Here is a 21,044-nt window from a genome sequence, read left to right as displayed (position 1 = left end):
AGACCATTAGGTTCAAGCTGCTCTGGTAAGTTTTTACCCTTCTAATCTCATTCCCTTATCCAGTCACAGTACCACTTCAACCATCCTTGAATTTCATTTTGAATGTTTCCATCTCAACTACAAACCCTGAGTTGAATTCCATCACTGATTATGAAGCATGTTCTGACTTTGGTTCCAAATCTCTTACATTTTTATTCTTTTTAAGGCCTGGAGTCAGGGGTTATAGTCAGGTAAGTAGGTGGGTAGAGAGTGTGCTTGGTTTAGGGGATTGTGGCGTGGGGGAATCAATTAGTCAGGAGGACCAGGCTTTGACAAGGAGAAAAGTGAGTGGGTTGGGGGCCAATGGGCTCACAGGTGAGTATGGAACTTACCGTTCAGGGATCCCAATCCATTGCTGCAGTACAAATACCTAATTATCCCAGGCACGCCCAACAATGGTTTCTCCCAGGCCAATGCTCTAATATCCCCACAAAGGTCCCTAAAAGAGCTTTAAGTGGGAAATGATGTAATCCTGTACAAGAACATTGATATTGGTATTGGTATATTATTGTCACTTGTACCGAGGTACAGTGAAAAGTTTGTCTTCCAAACCGATCGTACAGGTCAATTCATTACACAGTGCAGTTACATTGAGTTAGTACAGAGTGCATTGCTATAGTACAGGTAAAAACAATAACAGTACAGAGTAAAGTGTCACAGCTACAGAGAAAGTGCAGTGCAATAAGGTGCAAGGTCGCAACAAGGTAGACCGTGAGCTCATAGTCCATCTCATTGTATAAGGGAACCATTCAATAGTCTTATCACAGTGGGGTAGAAGCTGTCCTTAAGTCTGGTGGTAGGTGCCCTCAGGCTCCTGTATCTCCTACCCGATGGAAGAGGAGAGAAGAAAGAATGTCCCAGGTGGGTGGGGTCTTTGATTATGCTGGCTGCTACACCGAGACAACGAGAGGTAAAGACAGAGTCCGAGGAGGGGAAAAAGGAGGGTTGCAGAGGCACAAGTAGAACCACTTTCAAAATAACCCAAAATATAGCTGTTGCTGTATTTCAGTCGATCTTCACTCACGTTAAGACTGAAAAAAAAGTAGTGTTCCTTCATCAAATTTCTAGGCATTTTTATTAAAGGAGACACTTCTGAGAATCTACAATTAGTGGGTCATAACAAATCCAATGGAGAACTCAAGAGAACCAAGAGAGCTATGATACACCACATAATCAGAGAGTCATAGATAGATATAGAATGGAAACGGGCCCTTTGGTTCACTAAGTCCATGCTGACCACAAAGCATCCTTTTTCTTTTACACTGTGCCTATCCTAACCCATTTTATGCTCCCCACATTCTCATTGACTCCCTCCAGATTCTACCACTCATCTGCACATTGGAGCAATTTACAGTGTCTAATTAACTTACTAACCTGCACATTTTTGGGATGTGGGAGGGAACCAGATCACCCGGAAGAAACCCACAGGGTCACAGAGAGAACATGCAAATTCCACACAGACAGCACTGGAGGTCAGGATTGAACCCAGGTCTCTGGAACTGTAAGGCAGCAACTCTACCAGCTGTGCCAGTCTGAGTTAGGGGAGATTTATGTGGAATATAAGTATTGTTCTAGTACTTATATTCCACATAGTTGGGCCAAATAAAAACAGAAAATGTTAGAAAAACTAACTTGGTTTCTCAATTTCCCAGTTCTGACCTGAAACATTAACATTTGTTAGTCCTTTCACAGATGCTGTCTGATGTACTGAGTGTTTCCAGCATGTGCTGTTTATATTTTAGATTTTCAACAACTGCAGGGTTTTGTTCGGCTTTCACGAGTCATGACTGTGCTAGAAACTCACCCTTACTGAATATATTGCTGATTTACTGAATATATCAACAATGGTGCATTCATCCCTGCAATGAAACCACTTACATCAAATACAGTGAGAATTTGTTCTGGCACTGGCTGTACTTGTGCAAGCTGACACTAACTTTTAATTAAAAGGATGGAAGCACTCACCATCCAATTCATTGGAAAATTGAAATGGGCATTTTGTACAAGGCTGCAGGTGGAAATCAATGCCACAGTCCTATTAAAGGAATTGAAGAGAACTCCTGAGTTTTACAGTGAATCTATTGGTCTAAAATGCCAAATTCTCCCCATTAGTTTAACAAAAGCTGGATTTTAATTATTATTTTTGTGGGGGGGCTGCAACATTTTGATGCATAACATGTGGAAATCAAGTTTCCACTCATCTTCCCAACTATTGTTCATTTTAATTCATTCAGCACAGTGAATATCTTCCCCTGCACCTGATTTAACAGCACTTCTTGTATATTGCTCCAGATTCCAGCATCTGCAGAATTTCTTGTGTCTCCACTTTACATTTGCTGCTTTCACTGCTACCTTTCGCACAAAAGAGCATACTCCTTCATGTTTTGTTTTAGGCTGTAGACTTACACCTCCACAGACAGTAGAGGAAGGACAGAGGTGAATGTGAGGGAAAGTGCTTTGGAGATACTGTTCCTCCTTTAAGCATGCTGGGGAGCAACTTTCAATAATTAATTGAAAAGCAGCTTACCAGAGAGAGCTGGAACCCTTCCCACTCTATGGCTGGAAATGCAGCACAGAAAATTTAATTTAAGGGATGAGGGAAATTAATTCAGCCACTGCTCTGCAAGTATTAGTATTTGGCCCATCCATTGTGCCAAGAAGTTTGGATAGTACAGGGTCCAACTCCCATCTGATGCAGATTACTTTATTGTAACATACACCAGGGTGCAATAAAATTCCTTGCTTGCATGAAGCTCACAGAGTAAACAATATTCATGGTAATAATAAATGCAACAATAAATATAGTGACAAAAAATGGAATGTTGCAAAGTATAGGAGTGCAAACTGAAGTAATGCAGAAAGAAATGCTAAAGTGACAATAATGGAAGAGGTAGAATTAAGGGTTCAAGAACATTGCAGCATCACCAGGAAGGGAACATGAAAGAGAATGTGAATAACTCTAGCATTCTTCTCCCTATATCAGGTACTGCTCACTGCATAAAGAACTTTCCTGACCTAAGTCCCAAACTCAGCTTGTCTCAGATTATCTTCCCCCCTACAATTATTATGCTTTGGTCTGCTTAGTTTAGCATCTAATGTATATCAGTATCCACCATGTTTCTACATTATATTCTGATTACACATGAGAACTACTGAACTGGCATGTCTGGAGGCTGTGAAAGGCACTATGTAAACACAAGTCTTCATTCTTTTGTTTCAGAGTTGCCTATTCAGGGGTATTGTAATACATAATGATTAAAAAAGTGCCACAAGTGGTTGCACAGGTTGCTGGGATGGTAAAGAAGACATATGGCATTCTTGCCTTTATTAGTCGAGGCAGTGAGTTCAAGAGTCACGAAGTTATGTTGCAGCTTTATAAAACTTTGGTTAAGCCGCATCTATTATATTGCATTCAATTCTGGTTGCCCCATTATAGGAAGGATGCTTTGGAGAGGGTACAGAAGAGGTTTACCAGGATGCTGCCTGGATTAGAGGGAAAGTGCTATGAGACGTTGGACAAACTGGGGTTGTTTTCTCTGGAGCAATGGAGGCTGAAGGGAGACCTGATAGAAGTTTATAAAATTATGTGGGGCATAGATAGGTAGACAGCCAGTATCTTTTTCCCAGGGTCGAAATATCTACCACTAGAGGGTATGCATTTAAGGCAAGAAGGGGTAAGTTCAAAGGAGATGCATAACACTGTAAGCTGAAGGACCTATTCCTGTGCTGTACTGTTCTATGTATTGACTGCACAAACCACTTAAGAGATGTTTGTGCATTGGGTTTCACTATAACCTAATTGGGACTCTCAAAAGAACTGCTGAGCTTGATCAGAGGTGAGGAATTGTCACAGCTCCAAAACACCTCCTGTTTCTAACTTCAGTTCAGACAACATCTGTCCAGTTGTTCTGCTGCTCACGATTTCACACAAGCTCATTAGTCATACCAGGATTTGGGAATAAACTCTTCGGTTTATTCACAGAACTTAAAAATGTCCTCAAGTAACCAACCAGAACAATCCAAGAGGTTTCAGCAATTGCAATCCTTTCAAAGGTACACCTCACTCCCTTGCTAAAATACATGAGAAGAGGAATACTAGATAGTTTAGCTTGCTTTGTGATTCAATTAGAATATAGCTAATCTGTTTCTTAATACCTTTTTGCTCTCAATAACCTTGCATAATAAAAATCCATCAATATCCATTTTAAAATTTTCACTTGAATTTTGGCTTCAACAACATTTTAGCCAAGAATTCTAAATTTCCACCCTCCTATATAATATTGGTCATGATAAAAGTGAGCAAGCGCTTTAGTACCAGTTTTAAAAATAGTAATGAATTTGAAACAGTGAATGGGAAACAACTATTATCTCTGGTTGGGAAGTCAGTGAAGAGGAGCTGGTGATCAATTAAAGCAGCTTGGCCAGTCAACAGTTCATTGTTGTTTGTGGACCTTGCTCAGCAGAACTCAGCTATCACCATTCCAACATTACAATAGTGATTATACTTCGGCGATACTTCTAGCAGATCCTTTGCAGCATGAATTTCAATGAGGCCCTATTACCATTTCACCTTCTGATTCTATCTTGTGGTTAGATCTTGACACCACACCATGTGTGGACCTGCTTTAATACACCTCCTGACCAAGATCCTATCTCCACATAACCCGCAAGTCTCCATTACCAATCACATGTGTACTTACCTGTCTAACATTTTGGTGCTGGCCCGTTCCAATTTTTCAAGGATCTGAGGGAGCTGTGTGTCATCATCACATGACCCTCCCCAGCCAAGGACCCGTGCCAGGTCATTTCCTGTTCCCAGTGGTAGAACTCCAAGCTGACACTGCAAAACAGCAGGATCTGGGCATTAGTAGCTCTAAAGACTAACTTTGTGGACAAGCTCTTCACTTCTCAGAATTTATTCAACACTCAATCTTTGTTAAGTAATTTCTTCCTTCTCTGTTCTCTGTTCCTCTGTGTAACATTTCATCTCTGACCAAGAAAACTCTCTCTGTACCACTCTGAAGATGACCGCTGAGCAGCGATCTTCACACTGGGGCATAAAAGATACAGGAAGATAAAAATAATTAACTTCATTGGACAAATGTTGAGGAATCACAGGATTTCTTTAAAATAAATGAATTGGAAATTAAGGACACTTGCTGTTATGAAATGTAATAAACATGTACTAAAATGCAACAGAGGCTGCAATCAAAATTAATACCAGCCAAATCAAAAACAAGATGAAAGGATGAGAAGTCAAAATCATTAAATAGGGACTTAATTAAAACTGAAAATACTGGAAATTCTCAGCAGTCTGGTTAAAGATCAAATTGAAATGTTGATTGTTTCTTTTGCTGCAGATATTGCCTGCCCTGCTGAGTATTTCCAACATTCTCTGATTTAATTTCAGATTTCTGCAATCTGCAGTATTTTATTTATGCTGAGTTGAATTTTAAGGGGGAGGAGAAAAAGGGGCATTCAACCTGGCAAGGAGCAAGATAGTATCAATTATAAAGATAAATAAGCTTAAGCAGATGGAGGCAGGAGAAACATAGAATATAAGAATTCAAGTGTATGGAAGGTTTGTCACAACTTTAAGAGGTATACTAAGGCTGGGGTTTTAATTTTCAGTTCACCAGATTATAACAAAAATCTAGAATTTGGAAATAAAGAATTATTAGAATAAATTTCTTTGAATCATAGCACAGAATCTTAAAAGTATTAAATGCACATGCCACATTATGGTTACAAACAACTAAAATAAGTCATATGTTGTTCAGAAAACCTGCATCACTGAATCAAACAAAATGAGGACTGGCATGAAGCTTTGATTTATAGCTTAACACTTTTGGTAAATTCAAGTAAAACTGAAGATGACTATTAAAGCACACCATTTAACAAAAGGGTCAAGAGTCATAGCTCGAAATCACAGACCAGTAAGTTTAATTTCTACTGGAGGTGATCTTTTGGATGTGATCGTGAGAGATCTACTGACTGAACACTTGTACATGGATATATTAGGAAGGGGAAATCACATAAAGCCATCCTGCTGGAGTCTTTGGATTATATTGCCCACATGGGAGCAGGAGAAATGCAATGAACAGATAATCTGTACATGGTTCACATCAGTGATTAACAGCTAAGGTTGGAGAGAGAGGCAGTAAAAAAAATGGTTGGAATTTGGAGGAAAAGTATACAACTAATTGATCTTAGTCTTTATAATAATTTGTTAATGTGTATGATACATGAAGCAAAATTTCCAAACCTGACAATGAGACAATTAGGACTAATGGACTGCAATAGAATGTGGATAAGTAAAGGAAGGATCCTAGTAATTTCTAGGGTAGGGACATGTTCAGCACAGCTTTGTGGACCGAAGGACCTGAATTGTGCTGTAATTGTTCTATGTTCTATGAAGGAGTGGTTGGACATTTCCAAAATAAAAGTCAATGAAAGGAAATGCCAGTGAATTCTGGAAAAGGCAGCAATCTTCCCTCCACACTGTTCCATCAACATGTTGTGCAGGGGATGCTTGGCATCAGGTTGGAAAGATGAAAAACTATGACTTGGAAAATGTGGAAAAAGTTACACTGGAAGATTACTGAAGCAAAGAGGCAATGAAATGCTTTTCTGTCAGTGGAAGCAATGGTGGAGTGAAGAGGCAATGAATTGCTTTTCTAGCAACAGAAGCAATCGTAGACTGATGAGATACGTAACGTGGAGGTAATGGCCTTTCTATAACTGAATATTTACTAATAGAGGATTCATTTTATTCTGTAGCACAGTGTTTCTGGAGCTGCAATGCACTATAAATTGCATTTGTAAAGACAGCATAAAATAATAAGCAATTTCCAATCAGTTCATAATACATCAATGTTAAAGCATAGTACTGAAAGAAAGTGTTTATCGGGAAGGATCCGTAGACACTAAGTAACCAATTGACAAGATCACTGATATAAAAGAAGCTGAAATAATGTTAGACAGCATTCACTCCAACTCACCTGTTTGTGCAGGTTTAACTTATCAATCTCAGATAACACCCATCCAACACTTCCATCTCCTCCACAAACTAGAATACGGAAAGTGTCAAATTTTTGAAACAATCGTAAACTAAAAAAGAGGAAATAAGTAGAGCTTAGCAAAGTAGCATGACAGAGATTTGAATAAAATCTGCTTACTGCATATTCAGTGTTCCCAAGTTCCAATGCTCTACCCCAAGAATACAAGGCACTTTAGAAAGCAACCAGGATTCTTCCCACTCAAACTTCAGCCTTATCTGAAAGACTCATTCCCACACAAATAATAGAAATCTTTCTGGGGCCCAATCACAGGCAGACCCACAAACCACTAGAGGGTGAAACATACAAAAATGGAATCTTCCTGAGACCTTATCAATAAAAAAAAGTTTTTTTTTTACAGAAATACATGTTGCAAGCTGCAAAAGTCGGTGATTAAAAAGAACGTGGATATTTATGAAGGGAAGCATTTTAACTTTTACAAGCAGGGAAGCATCTTAACTTTTAAAAGCAAACAGGTCTTTCCAACATGGTTAGTAAAACTAGGATTCTGCAAAATTTGAGTTTACAACAGGTAATAGAATAATTCATGCTGGTGTAAGTGGCTCTACCACAAAAAGAATATTCTGATGGAAATCAGTAACTGTCATATGGGCAGATACTTGGTTTTACAGAAGAATTTAGTTGAAAATATTTTCAGAATCAGCCTTACCCAAGATGAGGTCCCCCATTCATGAGATCAAACACCTGAGCTGGATTTAACAATTGCTTGAATCTTCGGAGGAACTTGACTCCCTGATTGTCTCCACTCTTTGAGTTGACAAAGACTAAAAGTGGGCTGGCGCAAGACGGCGGGCAACTGGCCTTCCAAAACCCTGCACCAGAAACAGTCCACAGTTCAACCTCAGTCTGTCCTACATCATCCAGGCGGGTTGGCATAATGCCTTGAAACAGGAACGCAAGCAACATTTCTTTCACTCATGGGGGAGTCAAGAACAAGGAAACATATCTGCAAATTAAGGGCCGATCATTTAAAACTCAGGTGTGTAGAAATTTCTTCTCTCAGAAGGTAGTGAATTTCTGGAATTCTCTGCCCCCAAGAGTGGTATAGACCAGATCATTAGATATATTTAAGGTGGAGATAAATAAATATTTGAAAGGTCGAAGGATAGAGGGTTATAGGGAACTGGCACAAAAGGAGGAATTGATGCCAGCAGAGATCAGCAATGATCATATTGAATGGCGGGACAGTCTTGAGGGGCCTGGTGGCCTACTCCTACTGAGATTAATACAATTTCTCCTCTTTTGCTGCAATGTGTTTTACATAGTGCATTACCATCGATTTGCAATAGAGAAATGAAGCTAGTGTGGGGAGAGAGGGGTGAGTTTATCATCACCTTTTAAAATAATACTGGAATGCTGAGCAGCATTGGCACACAGGAGTAGGTACCATCATGTGGTCCAACCTAGTGTTGAATGGTTAAACAAGTTGTTTGGCATAGCCATTCAAGTCCACTCTCCACATATTTAAAGAGTCACTGGAGAATGAACATAGGAAGGACGTTATGATTGATATGGGGAACACAATATCAAAAGTGAAGATGAAGTGTGGTTGAACTAAGTTATGGAAATATTATAGTGAAGAATGCTAAAGGATCGGTGGTTGGGATTTAATCAAGGAAACTGGGATATTTTCCCTCCCAAGGCTTATCATAAAAGAAATTAGGGATGGGGTGGGAAGGGTAATGTGATGGGAAAATGGTGCAAGCAACTGATAAAGGATGCTCTTAACTGCATGAGCTCACACCTAAACTCAAATTGCTCAGAGCATTTTCAGGTGTAACCAGTGCTGCAATACTTAAAGCAAGATTAGAAAAAACTGGTCTTTGCAGCAAAGAACTACCTTTGCCATAGGAAATCAATATCTGTAAATGATACAGATGGGTACAAATTTTACCAGCAGTTTGTTACGGAAGGCTACAGGTTTGAAGACTACAGTGAGGGATGTGTTGGATGGGGCAGGGCTGCAGACGGAAGGGAACTCCATACATCTGAATTCCCAGTAAAATTATAATGAGAGAGGCACCAGCAGGCCAAAGACAGTAGATATGGCTGCAGCAGCTTCCTTTTCCCAATGATAGCATTGAACGTATTCAGCCCTTACAACAGTCAACTCTCATAGTCATGTATGCTGCAAATTCACAAATTACCAGAATTTACAATCAGGGCAATTTCTTAATTTTCCTTAAACACAGAAAATGCTGGAAACACTCAGCAAGTCAGGCAGCATCTGTGGAGAAAGAAACAGTCAACGTTTCAGGTCTGGGACCTTTCATCAGAACTGGCAAAGAGAGAAAACATGTTAGTTTTAGGTAGAGAGAAAATGGGGGAGGGACGGATAGTACAAAGGAAACATCTCTGATAAGGTGAGTCAAGATGACTTCAAGTGGCAGTTAAGTGGCAGTTAGGATCAGATTAAACTTCTTTGTCTGTGTAACGCAAGGCTGTGGGACATACCCAGCAAGGCACTCCATATAAAACAAGAAAAACTGAACCAAAGTGAAAACAGGCAGAACTGACCAGTTCTGATACAGACGTAAAGAAATAGAAAAACTTAAAGTTGGAGAATTTGATATTGAGTCCTAAAGACCACAATGTGCCCAGACAGAAGATGGGGTGTTGTTCCTCAAGCTTGTGTTGAGCCTTGTTATAACAGTGTAGGAGGTCACAAATGGAGGTCAGAGTGGGAGTGGAGCGGGAAGTAAAGCTGTAGGCAGTAGGGAACTCAGGGCCACTCCTACGGACTGAACACGGGTGCTCTACAGAATAATCACCCAATCTGTGTTTGGTTTCTCCAATATAGAGAAGACCATATTGTGAACACTGAATGCAATACAATAGATTGGAAGAAGTGCAAGTGAATCTCTGCCTTACCTATACTGTCTGGATCCCAGGATGGTGGGAAGAGAAGAGGTGAAAGGGCATCTCCTGCAGTTGCATGGTGAAGTAACTTAAGACAGGGAGTGGTTGTCAGGATGGAAGAGCAGACCAGCGAAACGCATAGGGAGCAATCCCTTAAAAATACCGAAAAGCGAAGATGTGAATGGTGATGGAATCTTGTTGGAACTGGTGGGATTTGCAAAGAGTGATCTGTTGAATGCAAAGGCAAGTTGAGGACCTGGGGAACTTTTTTCTTGCTCTGCCCTGAAGGAGAAGAGGTGAGAGCAGAGGTGCAGGAAATAGATGGAGACCCGGTATAGATACTGCCTCATCTGCCGAACATTTCCAGCATTTTCTGTTTTTATTCCAGCTTTCCAGCATCTATAATTTTTTGATTTTCATTAACTTCTGTAGTTGGATTTGAATTACTTGCCTGGGTTACTGAAAAGCATCAACACTACACTGTTGGGTGTGCAGATTTAGAAGTCTAACCATTTTAACATAATATCTTCCATTAAGCCTTGGTTCAATGCTGTTCCTCCCTCCCAAGTCAGAAGGTTGTGGGTTTATGCACCAGTCCAAAGATTTGAGCACATAATCCATGCTGCCCTGATGCTCAATACCGAAGGACTGCTGCACAGTGGGATGAGAAGTAAAACTGAGGCTAGGTCTTGCTGAATTTTCAATCTCAATCAGATTGAAAAGTTCCAATTTCTCTATTTTAAGGGTCAGAGAGCTACAGCATGAAAACAGGCTCTTCAGACCACTTCATCTGTCAACTACCCATTTTACACTAATCATACCCTGACCCATTTTATTCTCTCCACATTCTCATCAAGCTCCCCCACCTCCCCCACTCTAAGGCCAATTAACCTACCAACCCACACATTTTTGGGATGTGGGAAGAAACCACGCGGTCACAAGGAGAACCTGAAAACTCCACACAGACCGCACCCAGGGTTAGGATCGAACCAGGGTCACTGAAGCTGTGAGACAGCCATTCTATCTGCTGTGCCACTGTGGTGCTCTAAAGGAAAAGCAGAGGAATTTCTCCCCCAAGTATTCTGGACAGTGTTTATCCCGCAATAAACATTGACAAAAAAAGAGCATCTGCTCTTTCATCTAACTGCTTTTTGTGGAAACTTTCCAATTTTATTACGGTATGTTATGATAGTTATGACACTTCAGAAGTATTTAATTATCTGCAAAGCATTGCATTGGGGATGCAATAGTCTCTACACAAATGTATAAACATTGGTGTGGCTTCTAATTTTATATCATGTGGACAATACTGGAGAGACTTTATATGGAATCCCCATGAACAGGGACAAGAGCCAACACTGGCTGGCTTTCTATCACTATCACAGTTACTATCAGCAGCTCACAGCTTTCCATATAAAGGCTGAGCAAACAGTGCCTTTCAGTAGAATTAATTCAGGGCATAGTACTTCAATGAATAGAATGGTGCCTCAGCAGGCAGGCAATGAATCCTGAAATAGGCGCTGTCACTCTCCATTTAACCTGCATAGCTTTGCCATGTGCAGCTACTCATTTGCTTAATTGCAACTGAAAAGGACACAGCACTGTGGCAAATGTGAGGAGCGTGGAGGGAAATTGGCACCATCTCACCAGAAACTGGGGCACAGACTTACCATTCTACTGTTCACATATGGTAAAACACTTCAGCAGCAAAGATCTTTCGCAAGAAATATTCAGCAGAGTGGGAGTCGAGGATGAAAAGCAAGCAGCATAGGGTAATTAAAAATAGATATGTCCTAGGAATTGCAACTAAAATAGCCTGTGTCTAGAAAGCCTATTCGGTGTTGCCAAATGTTCCAAAGCGGCTCTCAGGACCATAATCAGACAAAACGAGACATCACATAAAGGAGAGATCAGGAAAAGTGATTTAAAAAGGTTACAGAGAAAGGAAAAAGCAAGGCCTTGGAAAATTTAAAAGGCAGGATGAGATTTAAGAATCAAACAATGAATTCTGTCAACACAACTTCTGTGATCATGCCTGGATAGGTTAGCTTTAAATCCGATGCTTTGGATCCTTATTCTGCACCCACATCCAACCGCACACACAAACGTCATAGTAGAAAAAATCATCCTGTTAAATCCTTCAATCATCTTAACTACATTTATGGCTTTACTGAACTGAATGTTCATCATCCTTCAAGCACATTTTTCATATTTACCAGTTTACCTCACTAATACTCAATGAAATTCTGCTAAAATTCAACACTGCGAGACGCAATGCCAGAAGCTAGAATGAGAGAGCTCCCCTTAATGAGGCTTAGACCACATCACAATGTTAAATGACATGCAGAAGTCCAGAATGGCAATAGATCTTGTCAGTGTCATTACTTACCATCAGAATCAATGCTATTCAATGCAGTGGGAGGAATGATGGACACTTTGCATTGGCCCAGAGGACATTTTCGGGGATACAGTTCTTTGCAAGCAGTGTGCACCTTGCAGAGACAGACAGAGTGTCTAACAGTTACAAGAATTGACAAGAAAACGACAAGCGTGAAATAATCTTATACTTGGCAGTAGATGGCCTAGAGCATACCTCAGAAATACTTTAATAAAATATTGCAAACTTTGAAAAGGCTTGAACAGAAGTTTGTAATCAATCAGAACATGAAGGCCTAGAAATTCAAACACAGTGCTGCTATTGTTCAATTCGACATGTTTGAAGATATATATTTTTCTGCAGTGGAAAGCCATTATGGCAATTTGCACATCAGATCATGATATTCTAGAGTTCTAGTTGAGATTCACCCTGGCACATCCGATCAAATATTCATGTCAGAAGCATTTCCTTCTAACGCTAACCCTAATGCCCCCTTTCAAAGCCATGTTATGGAGTCGTAGAGACATACAGCACAGAAGATCACAAGATCACAAGACAAGGGAGCAAAAGCAAGCCATTCGGCCCATCGAGTCTGCTCCAAGGAAAGGGAAATAGAAATGAGAAATGGGGAATGGGGGAAGAAGAAGAAGAAGAAGAAGAAGAAGAAGAAGAAAATAAATAAATAAATAAATAAATAAAGAGTAAAAATAAAAAAAACTATTCTAATCCCAATTACCGGCCTTATCCCCATATCCCTTGATATCCTGACTATTTAGATATCTATCTATCTCCTCCTTGAACGCCCACACTGACCTGGCTTCCACTGCTGTACGTGGCAAGGAGTTCCACAAATTCACCACCCTCTGGCTAAAGAAATTTTTCCTCATCTCTGGTTTGAAACTATACCCTCTAATTCTAAGATTGTGCCCTCTGGTCCTGGACTCACCCACCAAGGGAAACAGCCTAGCCATATTTACTCTGTCCTTTCCTATCAATATTTTAAATGTTGCTATGAGGTCCCCTCTCATTCTTCTGTACTCCAGTGAGTACAGTCCAAGAGCCGACAAACGCTCCTCATACTTAAGCCCTTTCATTCCTGGAATCATCCTCGTAAATCTCCTCTGAACCCTCTCCAACGTCAACACATCCTTCCTAAGATGTGGGGCCCAAAACGGCGCACAATATTCCAAATGAGGCCTCACTAGTGCCCCGTAGAGCCTCATTAACACTTCCTTACTTTTATACACTATACCTCTCGAAATGAATGCCAACATAGCATTCGCTTTCTTTACCACCGATCCGACCTGGTGGCTAACCTTTAAGGTATCCTGCACGAGTACCCCCAAGTCCCTTTGTACTTTGATGCTTTGGATTTTCTCTCCTCCTAGATAATAATCTGCCCGCTTATTTCTGCTTCCAAAGTGTACAACTGCACATTTCCCTACATTGAATCTCATCTGCCATTTCCTTGCCCATTCTCCTAAACTGTCGAGGTCCCTCTGCAACCTTCCTATCTCTTCAATACTCCCTACTCCTCCCCCTATCTTGGTGTCATCCGCAAACTTAGCCACGAAACCATTTATTCCATCATCCAAATCGTTAATGTACAAGGTAAAAAGAAGCAGTCCCAACACCGACCCTTGCGGCACACCACTAGTAACCGGTAACCAGCCAGAACGAGATCCTTTTATTTCCACTCTTTGCTTCCTGTCAACCAGCCAATGCTCCACCCATTCTGTTATCCTACCCGTAATTCCATGACCTCTCATCTTATTAATCAGTCTCTTGTGAGGCACCTTATCAAAGGCCTTTTGAAAGTCTAAATACACAACATCTACCGCCTCTCCCTTATCCACCTTGCCTGTGATTTCTTCAAAAAACTCCAATAGGTTGGTCAGGCAGGATCAGAAACAGGCTGATCAGCCTAACTGGTCCATGCTGACCAAGATTCCCATCTAAGCTAGCCCCATTTGCCTGGATATGACCACATTCCTCTTAACCTTTCCTATCCACGTACCTGCCCAAGTGCCTTTTAAATGTTGTGCATGTACCTGCCTCAATTACTTCCTCTGACAGCTCATTCCATATACTGACCAGCCTCTGGTGAAAAAGTTGCCTGAGATTCCTATTAAATCTCTCCCCTCTCACCTTAAACCTATATCCTCTAGTTCTTGATTCCCCAACCCTGTGAAAAAGACTGTGCGCGTTCACCCTATCTATGCTCATGTTGTGGATTTAGTCCATGTTGTCCCAGGAATGTCCGTTGTTTGCCACTCCCAGAATGACCATATTTTTATAGCACTACTCCTGTTTGCCTGCATTGTAGATGCATTGGTTAGGATCATGGCTTGCCTGCCATCTTAATCCAAACATAAAGTGGTGACGGGTTTCTGTGGGCAACTGAATTTCAGTGATGCAACCAAAGGTTTTTAGTGAGGTCAAGTATCACCCATCTGTGGAAGAGTCTTGAGTCCCAAGGAGGCCTCATCAGACACCTCAAAACAGAGAACCAGAGTGGAACCAAGTTATCCTCTATCCCAGGGGATTGCCATCTCAGAGCTGTACCATCTCTCACCGTTTACATATAATGAGTCTTTCAACTTCTTCCCGCATTTGTATATTCCATTTTTATACTCACTGCATTACCCTCACTGAATCTATTTACAACCCTTTGTAGTCCCCTTACGTCCTCTTCACAAATGACATTGTTAAGTATCATCCAATCATTAATTAGCAGCTTCCATGGTTTCCATTTGGTGATGGAGGGTGTGGACATATTAGGTTACCAATAAAATGAGCAATGAGGGCAGGATATTTGGACTCAACAGGCAGTTGGGGAAGCCTCAAAAATACCTTCTATTGGAATCATTGAAAAGTGGTGAGGTGGCACTAACCCAATCTACACAGAATCCTTCATGGTGAAGGCATTTATCCCGTCATTTGTGCTGCAATTGGGGCCAGGTCCCAGAATATCAAAGCCAGATACCATTTGATTCCCACTAACAGATGAAAAGATCAATAGTAGAAACAGAAACATAGAAAAACTACAGCACAATTCAGGCCCTTCAGCCCACAAAGCTGTGCCGAACATGTCCCTACCCTAGAAATTACGAGGCTTACCCATAGCCCTCTATTTTTCTCAGCTCCATGCACCTATCCAACAGTCTCTTAAAAAACCCTCTCGTATCCACCTCCACCACCATTGCTGGCAGCCCATTCCATGCACTCACCACTCCTTGAGTAAAAAACTTACTCCTAACATCTTCTCTATACCTGCTCCCCAGCACCTTAAACCTATGTCCTCGTGGCCACCATTTCAGCCCTGGGGAAAAGCCTCTGACTATCTACCCAATCAATACCTCTCATCATCTTATATACCTCTATCAGGTCCCCCCTCATCCTCCGTCGCTCCAAGGAGAAAAGGCCGAGTTCCCTCAACCTGCTTTCATAAGGCATGCTCCGCATTCCAGGCAGCATCCTTGTAAATCTCCTCTGCACTCTCTCTATGGCTTCCACATCATTCCTGTAGTGAGGTGACCAGAACTGAGCACAGTACTCCAAGTGGGGTCTGACCAGGGACCTATATAGCTGCAACAATACCTCTCAGCTCCTAAATTCAATTCCCTGATTGATGAAGGACAATACACCATATGCCTTCTTAACCACAGAGTCAACCTGCGCAGCCGCTTTGAGCGTCCTATGGACTCGGACCCCAAGATCCCTCTGATCCTCCACACTGCCAAGAGTCCTACCATTAATACTATATTCTGCCATCATATTTGACCTACTAAAATGAACCACTTCACACTTATCTGGGTTGAACTGCATCTGCCACTTCTCAGCCCAACTTTGCATCCTATCTATGTCCCTCTGCAACCTCTGACAGCCCTCCAAACTATCCACAACACCCCCAACCTTTGTGTCATCCGCAAACTTACTAACCCACCCCTCCACTTCCTCATCCAGGTCGTTTATAAAAATCACAAAGAGTAAGGGTCTCAGTACAGATCCCTGAGGTACACCACTGGTCACCGACCTCCACGCAGAATATGACCCCTCAACAACCACTCTTTGCCTTCTGTGGGCCAGCCAGTTCTGGATCCACATGGCAATGTCCCCTTGGATCCCATGCCTCCTTACTTTCTCAATAAGCCTTGTATGGGGTACCTTATCAAACGCCTTGCTGAAATCCATACATACTAAATCTACTGCTCTCCCTTCATCGATGTGTTTAGTCACATCCTCTACCATCATAGTACATCAATAATCCAGCATAACACCCAACCTTGACAAATAATCCTCTAGCAAATTCTGGATGCATTTTCTGGAATGAATTGGTATTGGTTTATTATTGTCAATTGTACTGAGGTACAGTGAAAAACTTATCTTGCATACCGTTCATACAGATCAATTCATTACAGAGTGCATTGAGGTTTAAAATTTAAATGTGTAGAACGATTATAGTAAAGGTAATGAGTAGATCTGTAGAGAGCAGTTTGCAACGTGTTGCCACGCTCCGGCGCCATCTTGATGAAGCTTGTTTGCTGGAGCAGGATAGATGTAATGGGAAGAAAAGTGGGATTTGGCCCCGAGCTTGTCCTGCTATTAAACTGATACACTGTCAAACTGTACCTGAACTCTGTTTATCTTTCTTTGCACCAGGTTACCAATACTTATTTCTAACAAAACTTATGGCCTAGAAGTGAACCTGCAAAGATACACTAAACAGTTATGGCATATAACTTTAACTCTAATCCCAACCATAGGTATGGGAGGCCAATGTGCTCTGTGGGCCGACTAGTAGGATGTTCAGTAGTACATGAAACCCATGAGGAAATGGCTTTCCTTTCGCTGCCCTGGCAATCTGGATGGTAAAGGAGAAGAAAAGCCTGTCGATCAGATCTGTACAGATCATAAAGTGGTCTGGGCAAGTCATGGTTAAGGGGGGGTTGCATGGTGGAAGTTCAGGGTTTGTGGCAGGGTCTGAGGGTATGATCAGCAGTCAGAGGCAGGGTGTGGGGGTAGTCAAGAGGTGCAATCAGTCCTTCTCTGGGTGGGGGAGAAGCAGGTACGGGTTGATGAAGTTAAGGGTGAGAGTAGAAGAGTCATGTGGGGTGGGGCATTGATATGGGGATAGGGTTAGATGAGTCAGGTGGATGTCTGGTGGGTATTTCAGCAAAGGGAATGGTTGATGAGGGGTGCATCAGATCGGTTAAGGTCAGGAAGGGTGATGATGTGTGGGGTGGGAGACTGTGTGCTGGGTAATTAAATTATCTTAAGGGGATGTACGTGATTTAGGTTCCCATTCCTGGCCTGGAACCTGTTCAGGAATGTTTCCTTTAAGCCACAATTAAAAAAAGCCATCGAAGGTCCCAGAGATACCATCCAAGTGTGCATTATACATCTGTCTGGGGTCCTCAAATGTGATAGCTCGTCATTAACATGGAGAGCTCAGCATGAAAAACAGTCTTCATGATTAACATGTTAGGTACCCAATGTTCAAGTAAACATTATTTCCAATGAACAATAGATTGGATGGCACAAAATTACACAATTCACCATCTGGGCATGTAAATCTTAGCTTAAAAGTTTTCCACTTATTCCCATCCCTCACATTGTTATGGAGGAATATGTTCTGGGTGTTCAACACCATTTGTGTAGCAAACTTCTTCTAAACAAGTCTGTTGTGATAAATCTTTCAATCATCGAAAACAACTCAATTAAATCAACTCCTTCGTAGTCTAGAATCAAGTGAGACATCACATTTAAACAGCCTTTGTGGTCACTGTTTTCTGATGTAAATTTTCCTGCACTAATTGCTCAACCCACTGGGAATATATTTCAGGAAGTCCAAATCCAGGATTGTGTATACACTTCACAGCAGTGGGATAATCTTCTGTCATACTGCACTTTTGTGACCATCAACGGTTCAGGTGTGGATCTCCAATCCTTTCCTATCTCACTTCACCCCATCACCATGTCCTGAAAACTGAAAGCCTAGAGGTGACCTGATTGAAGTCTTTGAAGCAGTAAAGATCTTTCCACATGTAGCTGTCCAAAGCTAAGAATAAATGAACATTGTCACATGAATTCTGCATAAATCTCTTTCTCCACAAGGTAATGAAAAGCACAAATGCATTTAAGAGGAAGTAAGATATGAGAGATAAATGAATAGAAAGACAATTTATGTGATACAAGTATGAGAAGCATAGACAGGTGGATCGTCAAAATCGGTTTCTCATGGTGGGGAGATCAAAATGAAGAGAACATAGGTTTAAGGTGAGAGGAAGGAACTTTAGAAGGGAACTGAGGGGTAATTTTCTTTTACACTGAGAGTGGTTGATATCTGTAACATGTTGCATAAAGAGGTGGTAGAAGCAGATACTGACACTACCTTTAGGCAGAGCTTTAGGCATACACTTAAATAGGCAAGGCCTAGAAAGATACGGTCCTAATACCTTAGATGAGTGTAGATGGGCAAAAAGGTCGGTGTGGACATGATGGGCAAAGAGCTTGTTTCTGTGCTGTATGGCTCTTAGGACTCTAAGATATTGTGGGATGGGATGAGGCTTGATGGTCATAACAGCATGGTTCAGTGTTGTAAATATAATGTAACTATACAACACATTTTACGTAGCATTGGAACGTTGTCAATGGATTCTTCTGAATGGTTTCCTTTCAATCTTGAATCTTACCTACCACCATAGCAGTAAAAAGAACAAGTTAGACCACTCACCATGGCTTTACACCAGAGACATCTCCAGTCCTGCAGGCGGAGTACGCTGCCACACGTCTTGTCACACACGGCACACTTGGCACTAACAGGCAAGTTACCTTCGAGCCACTGATGAGGCATGGCGATCTACACGCATGAAACACAGCACTAACTCATTGTACATTCCTCCGAAAACAGAGCAGAAGATATTAGCAGCACAGAAAGGATGTTTATCAGCAAAAGTTAGACCCCTCTTAGGGATGTCTCATTTTCCCTGCTCTCTCCACAAGCCCTGTCACCAGCTCCAGTGACCCAAGGATGGCTGCAATGCCTGATTCTTTACCTCCTTCACTAGCCCCATTCAAATGAGATCCAGGATTAATTTCATACCATCTGAGCATTAGCATTCTGTGCAGAACTGTAACCTGCATATTCCTCCCACAAGAAAAAACAAACTGCCGGAGGAACTCAGCGAGTCGAGCAGCATCTGTGGGGGGAGAGGAATTATCAACGTTTCATGTCAAGACTCTGCATCAGGCTGAAACATCGACAATTCCTCTCTCCCCACAGATGCTATTTGACCTGCTGAGTTCCTCCAGCAGTTTGTTTTTTGCTCAAGATTCCCGCATCTGCAGTCTCTTGTGTCTCCACTCCCACAAAGCTGCTTCAGTTTTTATAGCAATGGTTAATTCTTCCATGCAAATGAATGTACCATCAGATAAACCTGCACTGAAAGGTTTATTCAATAATTTCAGTTGGGTGCATGACGAGAGAGCAGGTTGAACAATTCTCATTTCTAGCAACGTAGCCCAATTCCTGCCTCTTACCTGCAATGAGTGACACCCCCTCCTGGAACACAGGATCAAGAGACATGCTCAACAGATCCACATCCACTTGTTCACAAATAGATGGCAAATTGGCACAAGTGACATTGGAAAGCAACGCTTGTGACCTGCATTTCATCAAATCATGACCAATAGGTGCTAAGTTGTTGCAGCAGCCAGTGCAGTCTAATGGGTTAGAACTGGACACAAGTGCAGCACAAGAAGGGCTGAATGCCTAAACATTACACTCACCTAGTACCAGATGGAACTTTTTTGCTTCTCTTGCCACTCCTCAAAAATGGTGCTTTGCATTTACTGCCTTTTATCTTTTATCTGTTAATTCAAGGGATGTGGGCTTTGCAGGCTGAGCCAGCATTTAATTGCCCATCCCTAGTTGCCCTTGAGAAGGTGGCAGTGAGCTGCCTTCTTGAACTGCTGCAGTCCTTGAGGTGTGGGTATACCAACAATGCTATTAGGGTAAGAGTTCCAGGATTTTGACCCAGCAACGTTGAAGGAACGGCGATATATTTCAAAGTCAGGATGGAGTGGGGCTTGGAGGGCAACTTCCAGGTGTGGTGTTCCCATGCTTTTGCTACTCTTGTCCTTCCAGAGGTCATGGGTTTGGAAGGTACTGTCTAAGGAGTCTTGGTGAGTTGCTGCAGTGCATCCTGTAGATGGTACAAACTATGGCTACTATACATCAGTGGTGGAGTGAGTGAATGGTTGTGGATGGGGTGCCTATCAAGCTATGTTTTATGGTAAAGCTGCACTCATTTCTGAAATAGATTTCTAAATATTGTGCTGATCAAACTTTTAAGAAACCAGAAGCTAGTTAGAAAATCAATAACTACTCACTGAATCAACAGAGTTTATAGTATATGAATCAAATGACTCAATAAAAGTTCTATTAAATAAACAGATACATTACACATTTAAAAACATGCAGTCAGCCTGACTCACTGTTGAGTGGGTCGGAGGGTGACAGGGAACTATTAGCACATCCATTTTTCCCCACGCACATAGCCAACAGCACAGCCTTCCAAAACAAACCTCCATGGAATTTCCTCTATTTATGGTAAAAGCTAAGAGAAAGCATCTCTATGTGAATCATAGAATCATACAGCATGGAAACAGGCCATTAAGCCCAACGT

The 21,044-nt window shown here is 41.6% G+C and overlaps 1 protein-coding gene across 1 annotated transcript in view; it reads right to left on the bottom strand.

Moving 5' to 3' along the window:
• dgkh (diacylglycerol kinase, eta) overlaps positions 1-21,044 on the bottom strand; it is a 395,761-nt gene that overhangs the window by 117,492 nt on the left and 257,225 nt on the right. Inside the window, exons 8-12 of the mRNA XM_052013887.1 lie at positions 19,091-19,216; positions 12,367-12,469; positions 7,768-7,930; positions 7,041-7,149; positions 4,740-4,879 (exon numbers count right to left, since the gene is read on the bottom strand). Coding sequence (XP_051869847.1) covers positions 4,740-4,879; positions 7,041-7,149; positions 7,768-7,930; positions 12,367-12,469; positions 19,091-19,216 — 641 coding nt within the window. The remainder of the gene's footprint in view (positions 1-4,739; positions 4,880-7,040; positions 7,150-7,767; positions 7,931-12,366; positions 12,470-19,090; positions 19,217-21,044) is intronic.

The sequence above is a fragment of the Pristis pectinata genome, chromosome 4, assembly GCF_009764475.1.
Source record: "Pristis pectinata isolate sPriPec2 chromosome 4, sPriPec2.1.pri, whole genome shotgun sequence".
NCBI classification, from domain to species: Eukaryota; Metazoa; Chordata; class Chondrichthyes; order Rhinopristiformes; family Pristidae; genus Pristis; species Pristis pectinata.
This window is presented reverse-complemented; position numbering and strand designations above follow the sequence as displayed.